The sequence below is a fragment of the Danio rerio genome, chromosome 5 (assembly GCF_052040795.2).
Source record: "Danio rerio strain M-AB ecotype USA chromosome 5, GRCz13ab, whole genome shotgun sequence".
Lineage (NCBI taxonomy): Eukaryota > Metazoa > Chordata > Actinopteri > Cypriniformes > Danionidae > Danio > Danio rerio.
The window spans coordinates 66,225,001-66,238,504 of NC_141025.1; the positions used below are offsets into that span (position 1 = coordinate 66,225,001).

General features: G+C 33.1%; 2 protein-coding genes across 5 annotated transcripts in view; one reads left to right on the forward strand and one right to left on the reverse strand.

Annotated features, from left to right (window-relative positions):
* The window catches only part of mcama (melanoma cell adhesion molecule a), a 638,953-nt gene that overhangs the window by 162,339 nt on the left and 463,110 nt on the right, over positions 1 to 13,504 (reverse strand). The gene's annotated exons all lie outside the window — the stretch shown is intronic.
* On the forward strand, positions 172 to 12,337 carry derl2 (derlin 2). Its single transcript, NM_001024395.1, is given in 7 exon segments — positions 172 to 269; positions 671 to 736; positions 3,794 to 3,867; positions 3,983 to 4,076; positions 7,611 to 7,806; positions 9,324 to 9,414; positions 11,862 to 12,337. Coding segments are annotated over 7 exon segments (720 nt in total). The 5' UTR covers positions 172 to 176; the 3' UTR covers positions 11,968 to 12,337.

Genomic DNA, 13,504 nt, shown 5'->3' on the forward strand with positions numbered 1-13,504 from the left:
ACTTTCGCTCACCGGGACGAAGCAACGATGGACACTTTGGACGACCAATCAGAGCAGAGAGCTTGCCAGGTGTCAACCAATTGCAAACATCAGAAACTAAAATCGCCTCCTTCATTCGCTTTCTCAGGTGATGACGTGTCAAGAAGGTGCCGGAAGCAGCGTTGTCGCTCCGAAAAATGGCATACCAGACAATCCGACAGGAATATTTACAGATTCCTGTGGTCACCCGAGCTTATACGACTGCATGTGTACTTACTACAGCCGCCGTGGTGAGTAAATCTGACGAATATTGGGACTTTAATCGCTATTTTCCTCAATGGCCTCGTCCCAATGCAGTTGAAACACAGCTGGCAGACTGGCTGTGGTGTTATCAGGTCATATTTATACATAAATCTTCTCTGTAAAGTGTGTATCCGAGTTAAAAGTAATATGTCCGGTTTTTCATATCATTCAGGTTTCAGGTCTGCGTCTTCATGTGTTTACATTTATTTATATGACTTTAACTTACCTTGATAGTAAAACCACAATGGTCTACTCAGAGTTAACGTTACTTTACTTTTGATTTCAGTTATTGGTTGAGCTTAATATTAATTCAACATTACACACTGTTTGTTTTGTTTACTTAAACCATATTATTCATATATAACTGGTGTTTAATTATTTTTTACAGCAATTAGAACTCATCACACCTTTCCAGCTCTACTTCAACCCAGATTTAATACTGAGGAATTATCAGGTAAGTCTGAATAGCATTGTGCTTTGTTTTATTTATTTCATGGGTCTTTACACAATAAAATGAACCTTTTTTTATAATATGTACAGTGGAAGTCTAAATTATTACCTTACCTGAATTATTAGACCCCCTGCATATATTATGCAAATATATTTTCCAATATTTTTTTCACATTTCTAAACATAAAAGTTTTAATACATGGAACATCGAACATGGACTTTCAGCATGCACTAGGGCGATTTGCTGCGAGTGTGATGCGGCTGGGATGAGAATTAGCACCTCCAAGTCCGAGGCCATGGTGCTCCACCAGAAAAAAAAAAAGTGGTTTGCTATCTCCAGGTTTGAGGAAAGTCCTTACCCCAGGTGGAGAAGTTCAGGTATCTTGGGGTTTCGTTCACGAGTGAGGGAAGGATGGAATGTGTGATAGGTGCAGCGGAAGTAGTATTATGGTCATTGTACCAATCTGTTGTGGTAAAGAAGGAGCTGAGCCAAAAGGCAAAGCTCTTGATTTACCTGTCAATCTATGTTCCTACTCTCATCTAAGATCATGAGCTTTTGGTCATGACCGAAAGGACAAGATCTTGGATATAAGTGGCCGAAAGGAGTTTTCTTCGCAGGCTAGCAGGGCGCACCCTTATAGATAGGGTGAGGAGCTCTGTCACAAGAGGAGCTCGGAGTAGAGCTGCTGCTCCTCCACATCAAGAGAAGTCAGCTGAGGTGGCTCGGGCATCTGTTTCGGATGCCTCCTGGACGCCTACCTATGGAGGTGTTCCAGGCATGTCCCACTGGGAGAAGGCCTCGGGGAAGACCCAGGACATAGGTGGGACTATGTCACTTGGCTGGCCTGGGAATGCCTCGGGATCCCCCAAGGAGAGCTGGAGGAAGTGTCTGGGGAGAGGAAAGTCTGGAGTTCTCTCCTAAGACTGCTGCCCCCACGACCCAGCCCTGGATAAGCTGATGAAAGCTAGATAAGATGAATCGTTTTAAAAACTAATTTCTTATTACTGATTTTTTTTTCTTTGCCATGATGACAGTACATAATATTTTACTAGATATTTTTCAAGATACAATTATTCAGCTTAAAGTGCAATTTAAAGGTTTAACTAGGGGTTATTAGGCAAGTTGGTTTGTTCTGTAGACATTCGAAAAAATATAGCTAATTGGGGCTAGTATTATTGACTTTAAAATGGTTTTTAAGACATTATTCTTGCTGATATAAAACAAACAAGATTTTTTCCAGTAGAAAAAATATTATAGGAAATTTAAATATTATTTAAATATTTAAATCTCTGAGACATTTATTATAGACTTGTAAACTTATAGAAAATGCATGAAAATATACATTTGCACACTATGTTTTTAGTTAATACAAGATAATTCACTCCTGTGTAAAGTTTGTTTAGATGCATGACATTTTTGTCAATTTCACATGCATTGGATTCAGTATATATTTAGTATGACATTATGAAAATCCCACAAAAAAAAACATAAACATTTATGTCCATATGTACTTTTCTGAAGTACATATGGATGTACCATAGTGCTAGCAATGTTAAGATCATCATTCAGTCGCCAGAAAATGAACATAAAAATTGTACTCAGTCGACACAAGAATTTACTTCTGGTAAAAGCATGTGTCAAATTTGTAAATAAAAAACAATGTTTGAGAGTAGTTTAGTAATAATGATAATTATTATTTATTTAAACATATTATTTGATTTAGTATAGCTGACTTAAAACATTAAATTAGAAGTTCAGTTTGACCCAAGCATGATGCTATTTTAATAAATGAAAATGTTGGTTTGCATAATGCATAAAAATTTTAATTCATGTTAATGATGTAATGGTCAAAATCAATAACCCTATTAAGTGACCCTGTACAAAATACAAGGTTTATCTCTTTTGTCATTTGACAGAATGATCATTTTTAGTAGTTACTATAAGTTATGGATCTAAAAATGTCCTCCTTTAAGTCAACATCTTCGCTTAATGAAGTGACAGCTTTTTCCACACATAAGATCCGTAAATGTTATAATAACCAATATGGTTAATAATGACCAGGGCCAGACAGAATCTGCAGACATTTTTTTTCTATTTCTGCGCAAAATTTTGTAAAAAATCTGCAGATTTATGCAGAATGATTTTGGAGTATCATTTGACTTTAATTTATACTTTAACTTTTATTTAGTGTTTACAACTCAAATCCAATTAGATCCCCTTTGTCTTATGTCCGTCACATAATATATCTACTAAAAGACAAAAAATTTTACTTTACGAACTATTGTAAATAATTCATATGAACATGCTCATATTAGTCAATAATATTATTGACTAAAATAAGTTGTTAATGCTTCCAGATTTAAAAGAATACCCCGACAATGACTGAAGTCACAAAAATGAGAGGCTCCATTAAATGGCATAACATATTTTCGGCCCATAAATTTTCAGGGCTGAAAATTTGGTACATCTCTAATGACAACACTTTAAGATTGCTATTGTTGCACATTTCTGCTGCATGATTGGCTCTTAGATCAATATAGAGTAATAAAAGTCCAGAGCTTATCATTGTTATTGACATCAATTTTATTGTGATTCGATATAATATTGTTTATCGTCCCAGCCCTAGTATTGAATATAATAAATGTGTTTTTGAGCAGTAAGTTATCATTGTATTACACACTTTACCCCTCATACATTGAAAAAAAGTGTTTCAAGCAGAACTGTTGCAAACAATTTATTTGTGTTGAATTTAAACAAACAAATTAAGTTTAATAATGTTTAATTTAATTTGTTTGTTTAAATTCAACCCAAATAAATTGTTTACAACCACTTAAAGTAAAAAAATTGAGTAAATCCAAGCAATCATCTTTGAATAATTTTTTTCAATGTAGTAACAACTACAGAGCTTTGATCATAAAGTTTTTTTTTATAGTAGATTGTGTGCAACAGGTTTTTTTATTAAGCAAACTTTTGATCATGTTGATAATTTAGAGCCCACTAGGGTTAAAGTTGAAGTGTGTGGTTCTAATTATTTTTCTGTATACTTTTTTCTGTCCTTAGGTATGGCGGCTAATAACCAACTTTTTATTTTTTGGTCCAGTTGGATTCAACTTCTTGTTCAACATGATATTTTTGTATCCTTGTAACATGTTATGGTAATGCATTCACCATCCTATTGTAAAGGAAGCAGTGTGCATGAGGTGTACTACATGCTGTTAAAGTTGTTCAGTCCTTAACTGAGTCTGTCAGGTACCGATACTGTCGGATGCTGGAGGAGGGCTCTTTCAGAGGGAGAACCGCTGATTTTGTCTTTATGTTCCTCTTCGGTGGCCTTCTCATGACTGTATCCTTCACTATTGCTCGAAAGAGAAACACTCATTTTTTTGTATAGCATGACAGCAGTTGTTTAACATGTGTATGTATGCTTGTATTTATATAGCACATATTTAGTGCCTTATAGACCCTGTTAAAACCCTATTCAGCATCATTCACATTTTATTGGGTCGACCAAAATGCATATTAAAGTTATAGTTCACACAAAGATGACAATTTACTCATCATCAAATGGTTATGAGTTTCCTTATACTGTTGATCACAAAAGATATTGTGAAGAATGCTGAAAACACGTAACCATTGACATTCATGGTAGGAAAAACAGATACTATGGAAGTCAGTGCTTACCGATATTCAGCTTTTTTAAAAATGTTCAATTAAAGAAAGAAAAGAAAACATGTTTGAAACAATTAAAGGGTAGGTGAATGGTGACAGACTATTCAGTTTTGGGGGAACTGTCCCTTTTTAACAAGTGTAAACAAGGCTAGTTTGTACAAAAATGGAAAGATTTCACACCATTTACTTAAACTCAAGTGGTTCTAAACTTTTGTGAGTTTCTTTTTTTCTGTTGAACACAAAACCAACAGATACTAAAGAAGGTTGCTAAAAAAAAGCAGCCATTAAGCAGTAGGACATAAAAAAATTAGTAACAAAAGTACTATGGAAGTCAATGGCTTCTGCTGCTTTCTAAAACAAATTCATAATATCTTCTTTTGTGTTTAACAGAAGAAACAGATTTGGAACAAGTGGAGGGAGAGTAAATGATGACAGAATAGACATTTTTGGTGAACTATCCTTTCTAGCATTTCTTCACTAAATCTTTGCGGAATGGTAAAATAGTAAAAATATAATTTAAAAATAGATTGCAATGAACATGAAAACAATGTATAAATAAAAAATTACATAATATAATTAATAACATAATATAAAATAACATGTCGCTTTGAAGAATTGCATGAAAACTGGCCGGCTTTTTAGAAATATTATTTTCATCCTAATTTTTGTTTCTTGTTTTTTTTTTTAACAAGTTCATATGAGGAAATCCTGGGTTTTGTGGTAGCATGGTAAAAAGAATGGTAGAGTGACTCATCTCTTGCTCTCACCTAAAAAAAAAAGACTAATATAGAAGCAGGACTATAAAAGATGATCTGTTTGGCCTCGTTTTGTAATGTACAAAAGTTAGGGAAATGTCATGTTGAAAGACACAAGCATCACGGCTGTCATATATTTTAAATGAAAAAAATATATAAAAGATTACATAATAGAATTAAATAATGTTGTCACTTTGAAGAATTGCATGAATGTGAAAAACTGGCCGACTTTTAGAAAAAAAAACTCATCTTAATTTTTGTCTTGTTTTTTTTTTTTTTTTTTTTTTTTTTTTAACAAGTTCATATAAGGAAATCCTGGGTGTTGTGGTAGCATGGAAAAAAAGAATAGTAGAGTGACTCATCTCTTGCTCTTACCTCAAAAAAAAAAGACAGTGAAAGAAGCAGGACAGTGAAAGATGATCTGTTTGGCCTCGTTCTGCAATGCACAAAAGCTTGGGAAATTTCATGTAGAAAGACACAAGCATCAAGGCTGTCATATATTATGAAAAGTAAAAAAACACTGCAAAAAAAGCTTTTTAATTAGTTTCTAGTCCAAATATTTAAAAATGCAAAAATCAAGAAGCATCTTTTAGACAAAAAAAATGTCTTCTTTTTAGACATAATTTGTCAAAATTAAGTGCGTTTTTCCCTAAAACAGGAAAAATAATCTGCCAGTGGCGTAAGCAAAATAATCGTATTTCAAAGCGAAACTTTGAGAGTTTAGCCTAATCTCTTGGGAAATTATTTTCCTTGTTTTAAGCAAAAACTCAATAAAAGTTGCTGTAAATTTTACACTCAGAGGTTGAACCTGGTATTGCATGCCTGGTTTAAAACACATACAAGCACAGGTTGTTAGATTGACACCAACAGGAGCAAACCTGTCTATCGAGCCTAAAGGCTGATTTAAGTCATGTTCCAAATAAAAGCAATGGCACGCAATATACAGAATAATTTCCATATTAAAAAGAGTAATATTTTTGTCCTAATCAGCACCTGAAATTTAAATTTTAGAAACAGCCTCTATTTCTTGCTGCTAAACAACAGGATAAACTGACAATGATCACCTCAGGTACACCTCATGTGCTTTATTCAGTGTTAAATGCTAACAATGTGAGTTTGAATGCAGTTTTACATGACATTTATCGCCATATTACTAAAAGCAGCAGCAGATAGTTCACCTCATATCTTGAAAATAAACAGTCTGAAATTGAACCTGTGAACTGTGATATGTGTGCAAGCCAACACATATCAGTGATTGTCATCTACATTTAATAATGTTATAGAGCACTGGTTCTTAAACTTTTTTCACCAAGTACCACCTCAGAAAAAGTTGTCTCTCCAAATACCACCATAATGAACAGTATTGAAATAAAGTAGCGTAGTTGGTTAAATTAAGCAGCTACAGCACTGCACAGTTTGAAAACGAGGCAGAGTCATATTCATTCAACGAAATTATATTACATACAAATTATGAAGCTGATCAATTCTTATCACATGACTCGCGGTGCGGCATTCTGAAAAGTTGAGATGTTTTCAACTGGGGACGCCTGGAATACACAAGCGCTTTGTGCAGCAGTTCTTACTAATTTTGCTTGCCAGTGGGTTAAATTTTGGCATTCAAGTGACCGAGATGTAAGGAGAGTATGGTCACTTTTCAAAATTAAAGATTTTTCAAAATAAATGATTGTTCAGACTATATTATAAATAAAACTGAAATAATTAATGATTTTTTGTTGGTCCAGGACCAGTTGATCTATAGACCGGTACCGGTCTGTGGCCCAAGGGTTGGGGACCACTGCTCCAGCACGTACAGTACAGTAATTCTGAATGGCCGTTTCGTCTGGTGCAAACCGCCAAATTGCTTATTACTGCGTATCTCCTCATGTAGTGTACTGTTAAGATACAGGGTTACAATGTAACCTGCTCACCTAATGTTTATGTTCGTAATATTTATATTAATTTCTAATTAATAACCAACTCATGTGGAACTCTGAATCTGTGTCTCATTTCGGACACTGTCACTGTCCACTAGAGATCACATTTAGATTGCGGACACACACTTTGAGAGCCTTTATCACAGAATTAATGAAATACGCTGTTTTCCACAAGGGCCGCCCGGGGTGCTGAAATATAATGGCTAAACTGTTAAAGTAAAAAAGTTAAAGTGACCAAAGTGTTTCTTAAATGTCTGCAAACAGATTATAGTATTTTTATCTTTTAGAAGAGTCAAAAACGTACACACACACTTTTAATTTTGACCTCCTATTTCTGAAAACGACAGTATTTTTTTTGCTTGTCTAGAAAATGCTAGAAACAAGATAAAATTCATTTTTGCAGTGATCAGATTGTGTGATCATTAACAAAAAGAGTCACTTTTGTGTTGCATTAAATTAAATGGCATTTGTGTGTGTGTGTGTGTTTTTTTTTTTTTTTTTTTCTTAATGGCGCTGCAGATATTTGGCACATTCGTGAACCTTGTTTTTTTAGGCCAGGCTTTCACCATCATGCTGGTGTACATCTGGAGCCGGAGGAACCCAAACGTGCGCATGAATTTCTTCGGTCTTCTGAATTTCCAGGCACCCTTTCTTCCATGGGTGCTGATGGGATTCTCTCTGCTGCTGGGAAACTCCATCATTGTCGATCTTTTAGGTAAACACTTGTGGTTATTTATAGAATTATTCACTGTTCCTGCCTACACAGAAATCCAAAATGTTATTAATGAAAATTTTGAGATTTAGTAACAAATTGAATAAACTAAATTGGCCTAGTGTATGTGTAAATGTGAGAGTGTATGGGTGTTTCCCAGTACTGGATTGCAGCTGGAAGAGCATCCGCTGCATAAAACATAAGCCGGAATAGTTGGTGGTTCATTCCACTGTAGTGACTCCTGATAAATAAGGGACTAAGCCCTTATTAGGGCAATGAATTAATGGACGAATGATTTTTAGTAACACTTTCTATGAAGCTCATTCTAATAATGAATCATAACTCTGTTTATTTATCATAACTCTGTTTAAGTATTTATAATCAATCATATTATTTATTTAAATTATGTTTATATTTATATAGACAAACCCTATACTGTATTATACTGTATCACTATAATACTATACTGTATTATAGTGATGGTTATTAATACTTAGTAGTGATGCATTTAATTTTTCAATGCACGTTCATAACACAATATGCATGATTTATGAGTAATAATTAGTCATGATTGTATTTATAAAGATGCAGTCTGCAATTTAAAAAAAAATTGTTATGCTAAAGTTACAAAGAATGATTTGTCACATAAATGATTGCATTTATTTTGTTGATAAGACCCTTTATGCCTTATAAATGCTTATTGTGAGTCATAATAGTTACTAACATTTATAAATGCATCATTGCTGGATTTAAGTGAAGTGAAAACAGGATGCCAATTTTCCATGTTAATAATATTGTCCATTTGTAAATGTTTATTTTATCTGAGCTTCCAACTCTCTAAACCTAACCCTAAGCCTTTATTTTCCTGGAAAAATGTAGAGAATAAAGAAAATAAAGCATGACAGACCATTTATAGAATTGTCAGGATTGACTATTAATTAATCTTAATGGCATCTTTGTTCAATAATGAGTGACTAATTAATACTTATAAATCATGCACATGTTTGTAACACATTATACATTGCAAAATGAAATGCATCACTAGGATCATAAACTGTTATTATAAATAAATGTCATTATAACAGTATGTGGTTTGTGTCTTTATAGATACATTTATAGAATTGTTATGATTGATTATTAATATTTCTAAACAACATTTTTATAAATACAATCATGACTGACTAATTAACACTCATTAATCATATATAATGTTGTAAGCACGTGCATTGCAAAATGAAATGCATTACTAATAAGTATTAATAACTGTATTCATAAATAAATGTCGTTATAATAACACTGTTTGCGGTTTGTTGTCTTTATAGATACATTTTTGTTTTAGAATTGTAATGATTGACTGTAAACAAAGTTATAATTCATTAAAATTTTGAGTTTCATAGTAAGTGTTACTAGACTTTTTTTAAGTTCTAAAGAGTAAATCTTTACTTGTTATGCTAGACAATACATCTAAATGCTCAGTGTATAATTATAATTGTAAAAGCTTTTGTTTTCTTCAATATAAGGCATTGCAGTGGGACATGTGTACTATTTTCTGGAGGATGTGTTTCCCAACCAACCAGGTGGTGGCAGATGGCTGAGGACTCCCTCTATCCTGTGAGTTATAAGAGTTTCTAACATTTTTACTATAGATTTTTATTGTAGATCTGTATATTTATGCATGTAAAACTGTTAAGTGTTTGAATTTATTATTATTATTATTATTATTATTTAAGTCTGGTATGCTCACTATGATTAAATATATTTGATAGTAGTGCAGGTAAACAGTGATACAGTGAAAAATTATTATATTATGTTTATATTTCTTAAACATAATATTTTAAAGCATTTTCTATTTTAATATATTAAAATAAATTATATAAAATTGTTTAAAAGTTTTAAATCTTATATAATTTTTAAGTCTCATGCTCAACATGATTAAATATATTTGATAGCAGCACATGTAACAATAATACTGTGAAATATTATATTTTAGAACATTATAATATCATAACATTTTTATAAGCAGTTTTTTATACATTTAAAAATTATATATATTTAATCCTGTGATTCAAAGGTGAATTTTCAACAGCTGGTAATCCAGTTTTCGCTGTCATACTTGTTCATAATGTGCTTAAAAACATTTATTATAATCAATTCTGGAAACAGTTGACCTGCTTTTTTGTTGGGATGGAATAGAATATTTAAAATAACTTTAAATTATTTTTAAATAATTTAAGTTTTAATAACTTTAAATAAAAATGTGAATTATTTTATTCAGTATGAATGCATTACATTTGTTAATTGAGGCAAAGGTTACTAAAGTAACAAAAGAAATTTGTTAACAATCTAGGATAATCATTTGTAATAATAATAATCAAGATTTACATTTCAAATAAATGTAATATTTACAGTAAAGCATTAAAAAGATGTTTAGGTGAAAGTCTGATTCTTAATTTTAAAATGCAAATCAACAGCTATGTGCGTTTTGAGCCTAAGAAGTGTAAAATAAAATAAATAAATAAATCCAAGGAAAACAAAAAGATAACTACGGCTCCTGTGAAACGTTATTTCTGTCTGCTTGCACTACATTAATGACCAAGGGCTGCAGTTTTAACTTTAAAAAAAATTGTTAAAGTTGCATAGATGAAAGTTGACTACATTTTGGATTGCCTGAGGTTGAGTAAATTTACAGGAAACTCTAATAACAACTATGTCTTTGTGAAGCACAGCGGTTTTTAATCTTGATACCATCAAGTGTTATTGCAAGTATCTTGCTATCACGATCTTGATGAATACTGAAAGATCGTGTGACTGGAGATAAATTCAGCTGTGAATAAAAATATGATAAAAAAATGCTAATTAGAACTTTAAAATACAAGTTATTTTAAAGTGAACTAAGCTTCATAATACTAGAGCAGGGGTGCTCAATCCTGTTCCTGGAGATCTACCTTCCTGTACAGTTTAGCTCCTACCCTGATCAAACCCACCTGAACCAATTAATTAGGACCTGAAATCCACTTGATAATTACAGACAGGTGTGTTTGATATGGGTTTCAACTGAAATCTGCAGGAAGGTAGATCTCCAGGAACAGGATTGGCCACCCCTGTACTAGAGTTTTGACTTTATCTACAAGGCTGTGTTTTTCTTCTAATAAGAGTTTGGTAATAATAAGTTCAATCTGTTGAACAGCAGTGGTGGAAAGAGTACTGAAACTTCATACTCAAGTAAAAGAATCATTACTTGCCTAAAAATGTAATGCAGGTAAAGTAAACATGAGTTTAAGTACAATAGGCATTATTTTCATCATCATCTAAACAGTGCATGTTACGATTTTGTATCTTCTTTGACACTTTTAATACTTCCACACTGTACTTGTTTGCTACATTTATAAAGTGCGTGTCTTTGTTCTTTATGATGTTAGTTTTCTGTGCAATTTGATTGGATGGGAATCAGAGGACTGATTGTTGTACTTAGGCAATAAATTATATGAAACGAAAATAAGTAAAAAATAAAGTAGTGACTGCAGGTTAAAGGAAAATGGTGTAGTAAAAGTATCGATATGGTACTGAAGTAGAAATACACATTTTTAAAACAATTCCCGAGGAAAAACTACTCAATTATAGTATTTTGAGTATTTGTAATGTTACATCACACCACTGTTGAACAGTAGTATATACACACACTTTAACAAGGAAAACAGGCCGTTATTAAACCTTTGAGGACCAACTTTTATGGCAAATAATCAAAAACAAAGATAAAAAAATAACATTTAGTAATCATTTATTCTCAATCAAGTAGTTCTAAACCATTTTGACTTGATTTCTTCTGTTGAACATAAAAGCAGATATTTTGAAGAATGTTGAAAACCAGTAACCCTTGACTTCCATACAATTTCTTTTTTACTATGGGAGTCAATGGTTGCCGATTTCCAACATTTGTCAAAATATCTTTTTCTGTGTTCCAACAGAAAAAAAAAACTGATTTGAAGCAAGTGGATGGTGAATAAATAATAGAATTTTCATTTTCTCTTGAACTCTTCGCTCTGTTTTTTTGTTTCCAGTAAGATGCTGTTTGACACACCTGAAGAAGATGCCAACTACAACCCTCTCCCTGAGGATCGTCCTGGGGGCTTCGCCTGGGGTGAGGGTCAGCGGCTGGGAGGATAAACTCAGCACCTCCTGTGCCTGAATCTTCACGGACATCTCAGAGAGCAAGAGAAAAAAAATCCTCTCTTTTTTTTCCTTCTTGTTTCTCTCGTGTACAAATGAACCGAATGCTCCACTCACAGAGCAAGACACGGAGACTTGCAGTTTGTGTGCACTGAGATCACATGCCTCCAAATGTCTGCAAGACCCATAATGCTCCTCCGACTGTGGAAATGGGTTTAATAAAAGAACTGACTTTTTGATAAGTTGCTGTCCTGTACAACAGCCATTACGAATCCAGCAGCTGTGAAAGACAAATACAGTATATATTGATAGCCACCATTTTACTTGTTTTCTTTTTTTTTAATAAATGTATGTACGTTTCAGAGTATCTGTTTTGTTTTTTGTTTTTTCTTCAAAAAGCATTTTGGTAACTCTTTGGGCCCTATCATACACCCGGCTCAAGGTGTGGCGCAATAGTCTTTTGGTAGTTTTAGCTTGGCGCAAGAGTCGTTTTGAGGCGTTGCGCTACGCTGTTTAAATAGCAAATGTATAAGCGCTCATTTGTGCGCCCATAGGCGTTTTGGTCTAAAAAGGAAGGCGGACCGCTGGCGCGTTGCTATTTTGAGAAACTATAATAGATTTTTCATTAGACCAAAACAAACCCGGTCTAAACTCCAGCGCAGAGTTGCGCCTCGCTTACACACTGCTTAATACGCACAAGAGAGCAATGGGCAAATATCTTTACATATGAAAAAATTTTAATATTAAGGATATATATAGGATATTATAAGAATAGATATAAGATATAAATATAAAGGATTAAAATATTACAAAACATATTATTTTCTAGCCTACATAAATATGAAAAATCACTGCTTTTATGTCTTCATCTCGGGAGGCTTTTTCAGTTCATTCATAACAATTAGCTTTTGTATAATGTTATTATTATTATTAGCAGTATTATTTATTATATCCATATTTATATTTGTTTTATTAAAAACAAGCTTAGATTTGTCCACCTGTCAGGTTTTAGACCTTATGGGGCACAACATGTGTTTCAGGATATAACTCAGGTTTTTGAGCACATTTTGTTATTATTGTTTATTTATTCGTTTGCTGGAAATTAGAACTGAATTTAGAAATAGTTTTGAAATGAATATTTGCGATTAACAAACAAAATTATTTATTTATAGACTAGATGATGTCTGTGCGTAAAGGTTTCCCTATCCAAGAGCCAAAGTGAAAGTAGATCCATTACTTCTCATTCTCATGTAGTAGATGCTCTAAAAAAAAACTGTTAACTGTTTGCTTGTGAAATGCTCATTTTTTTCCCACTTAGACTTACTTTGCTTCCTCTAAATAGCGAATGCGCTCTTGGCGTGACGCAGCTGGCTCTTAAAGGGAATGGGAAATGAGACTCTAATTGGTTTATTCTCAAAACACACCTATAACTCATTAAGAAAATAAACTCAACCCTTTTAGACCATGCGCCGCGGCACAAAGCAGATTTTCCCGTCCTTAAATTAGCAAAAACGCATTCTGACACGCCCTGAAA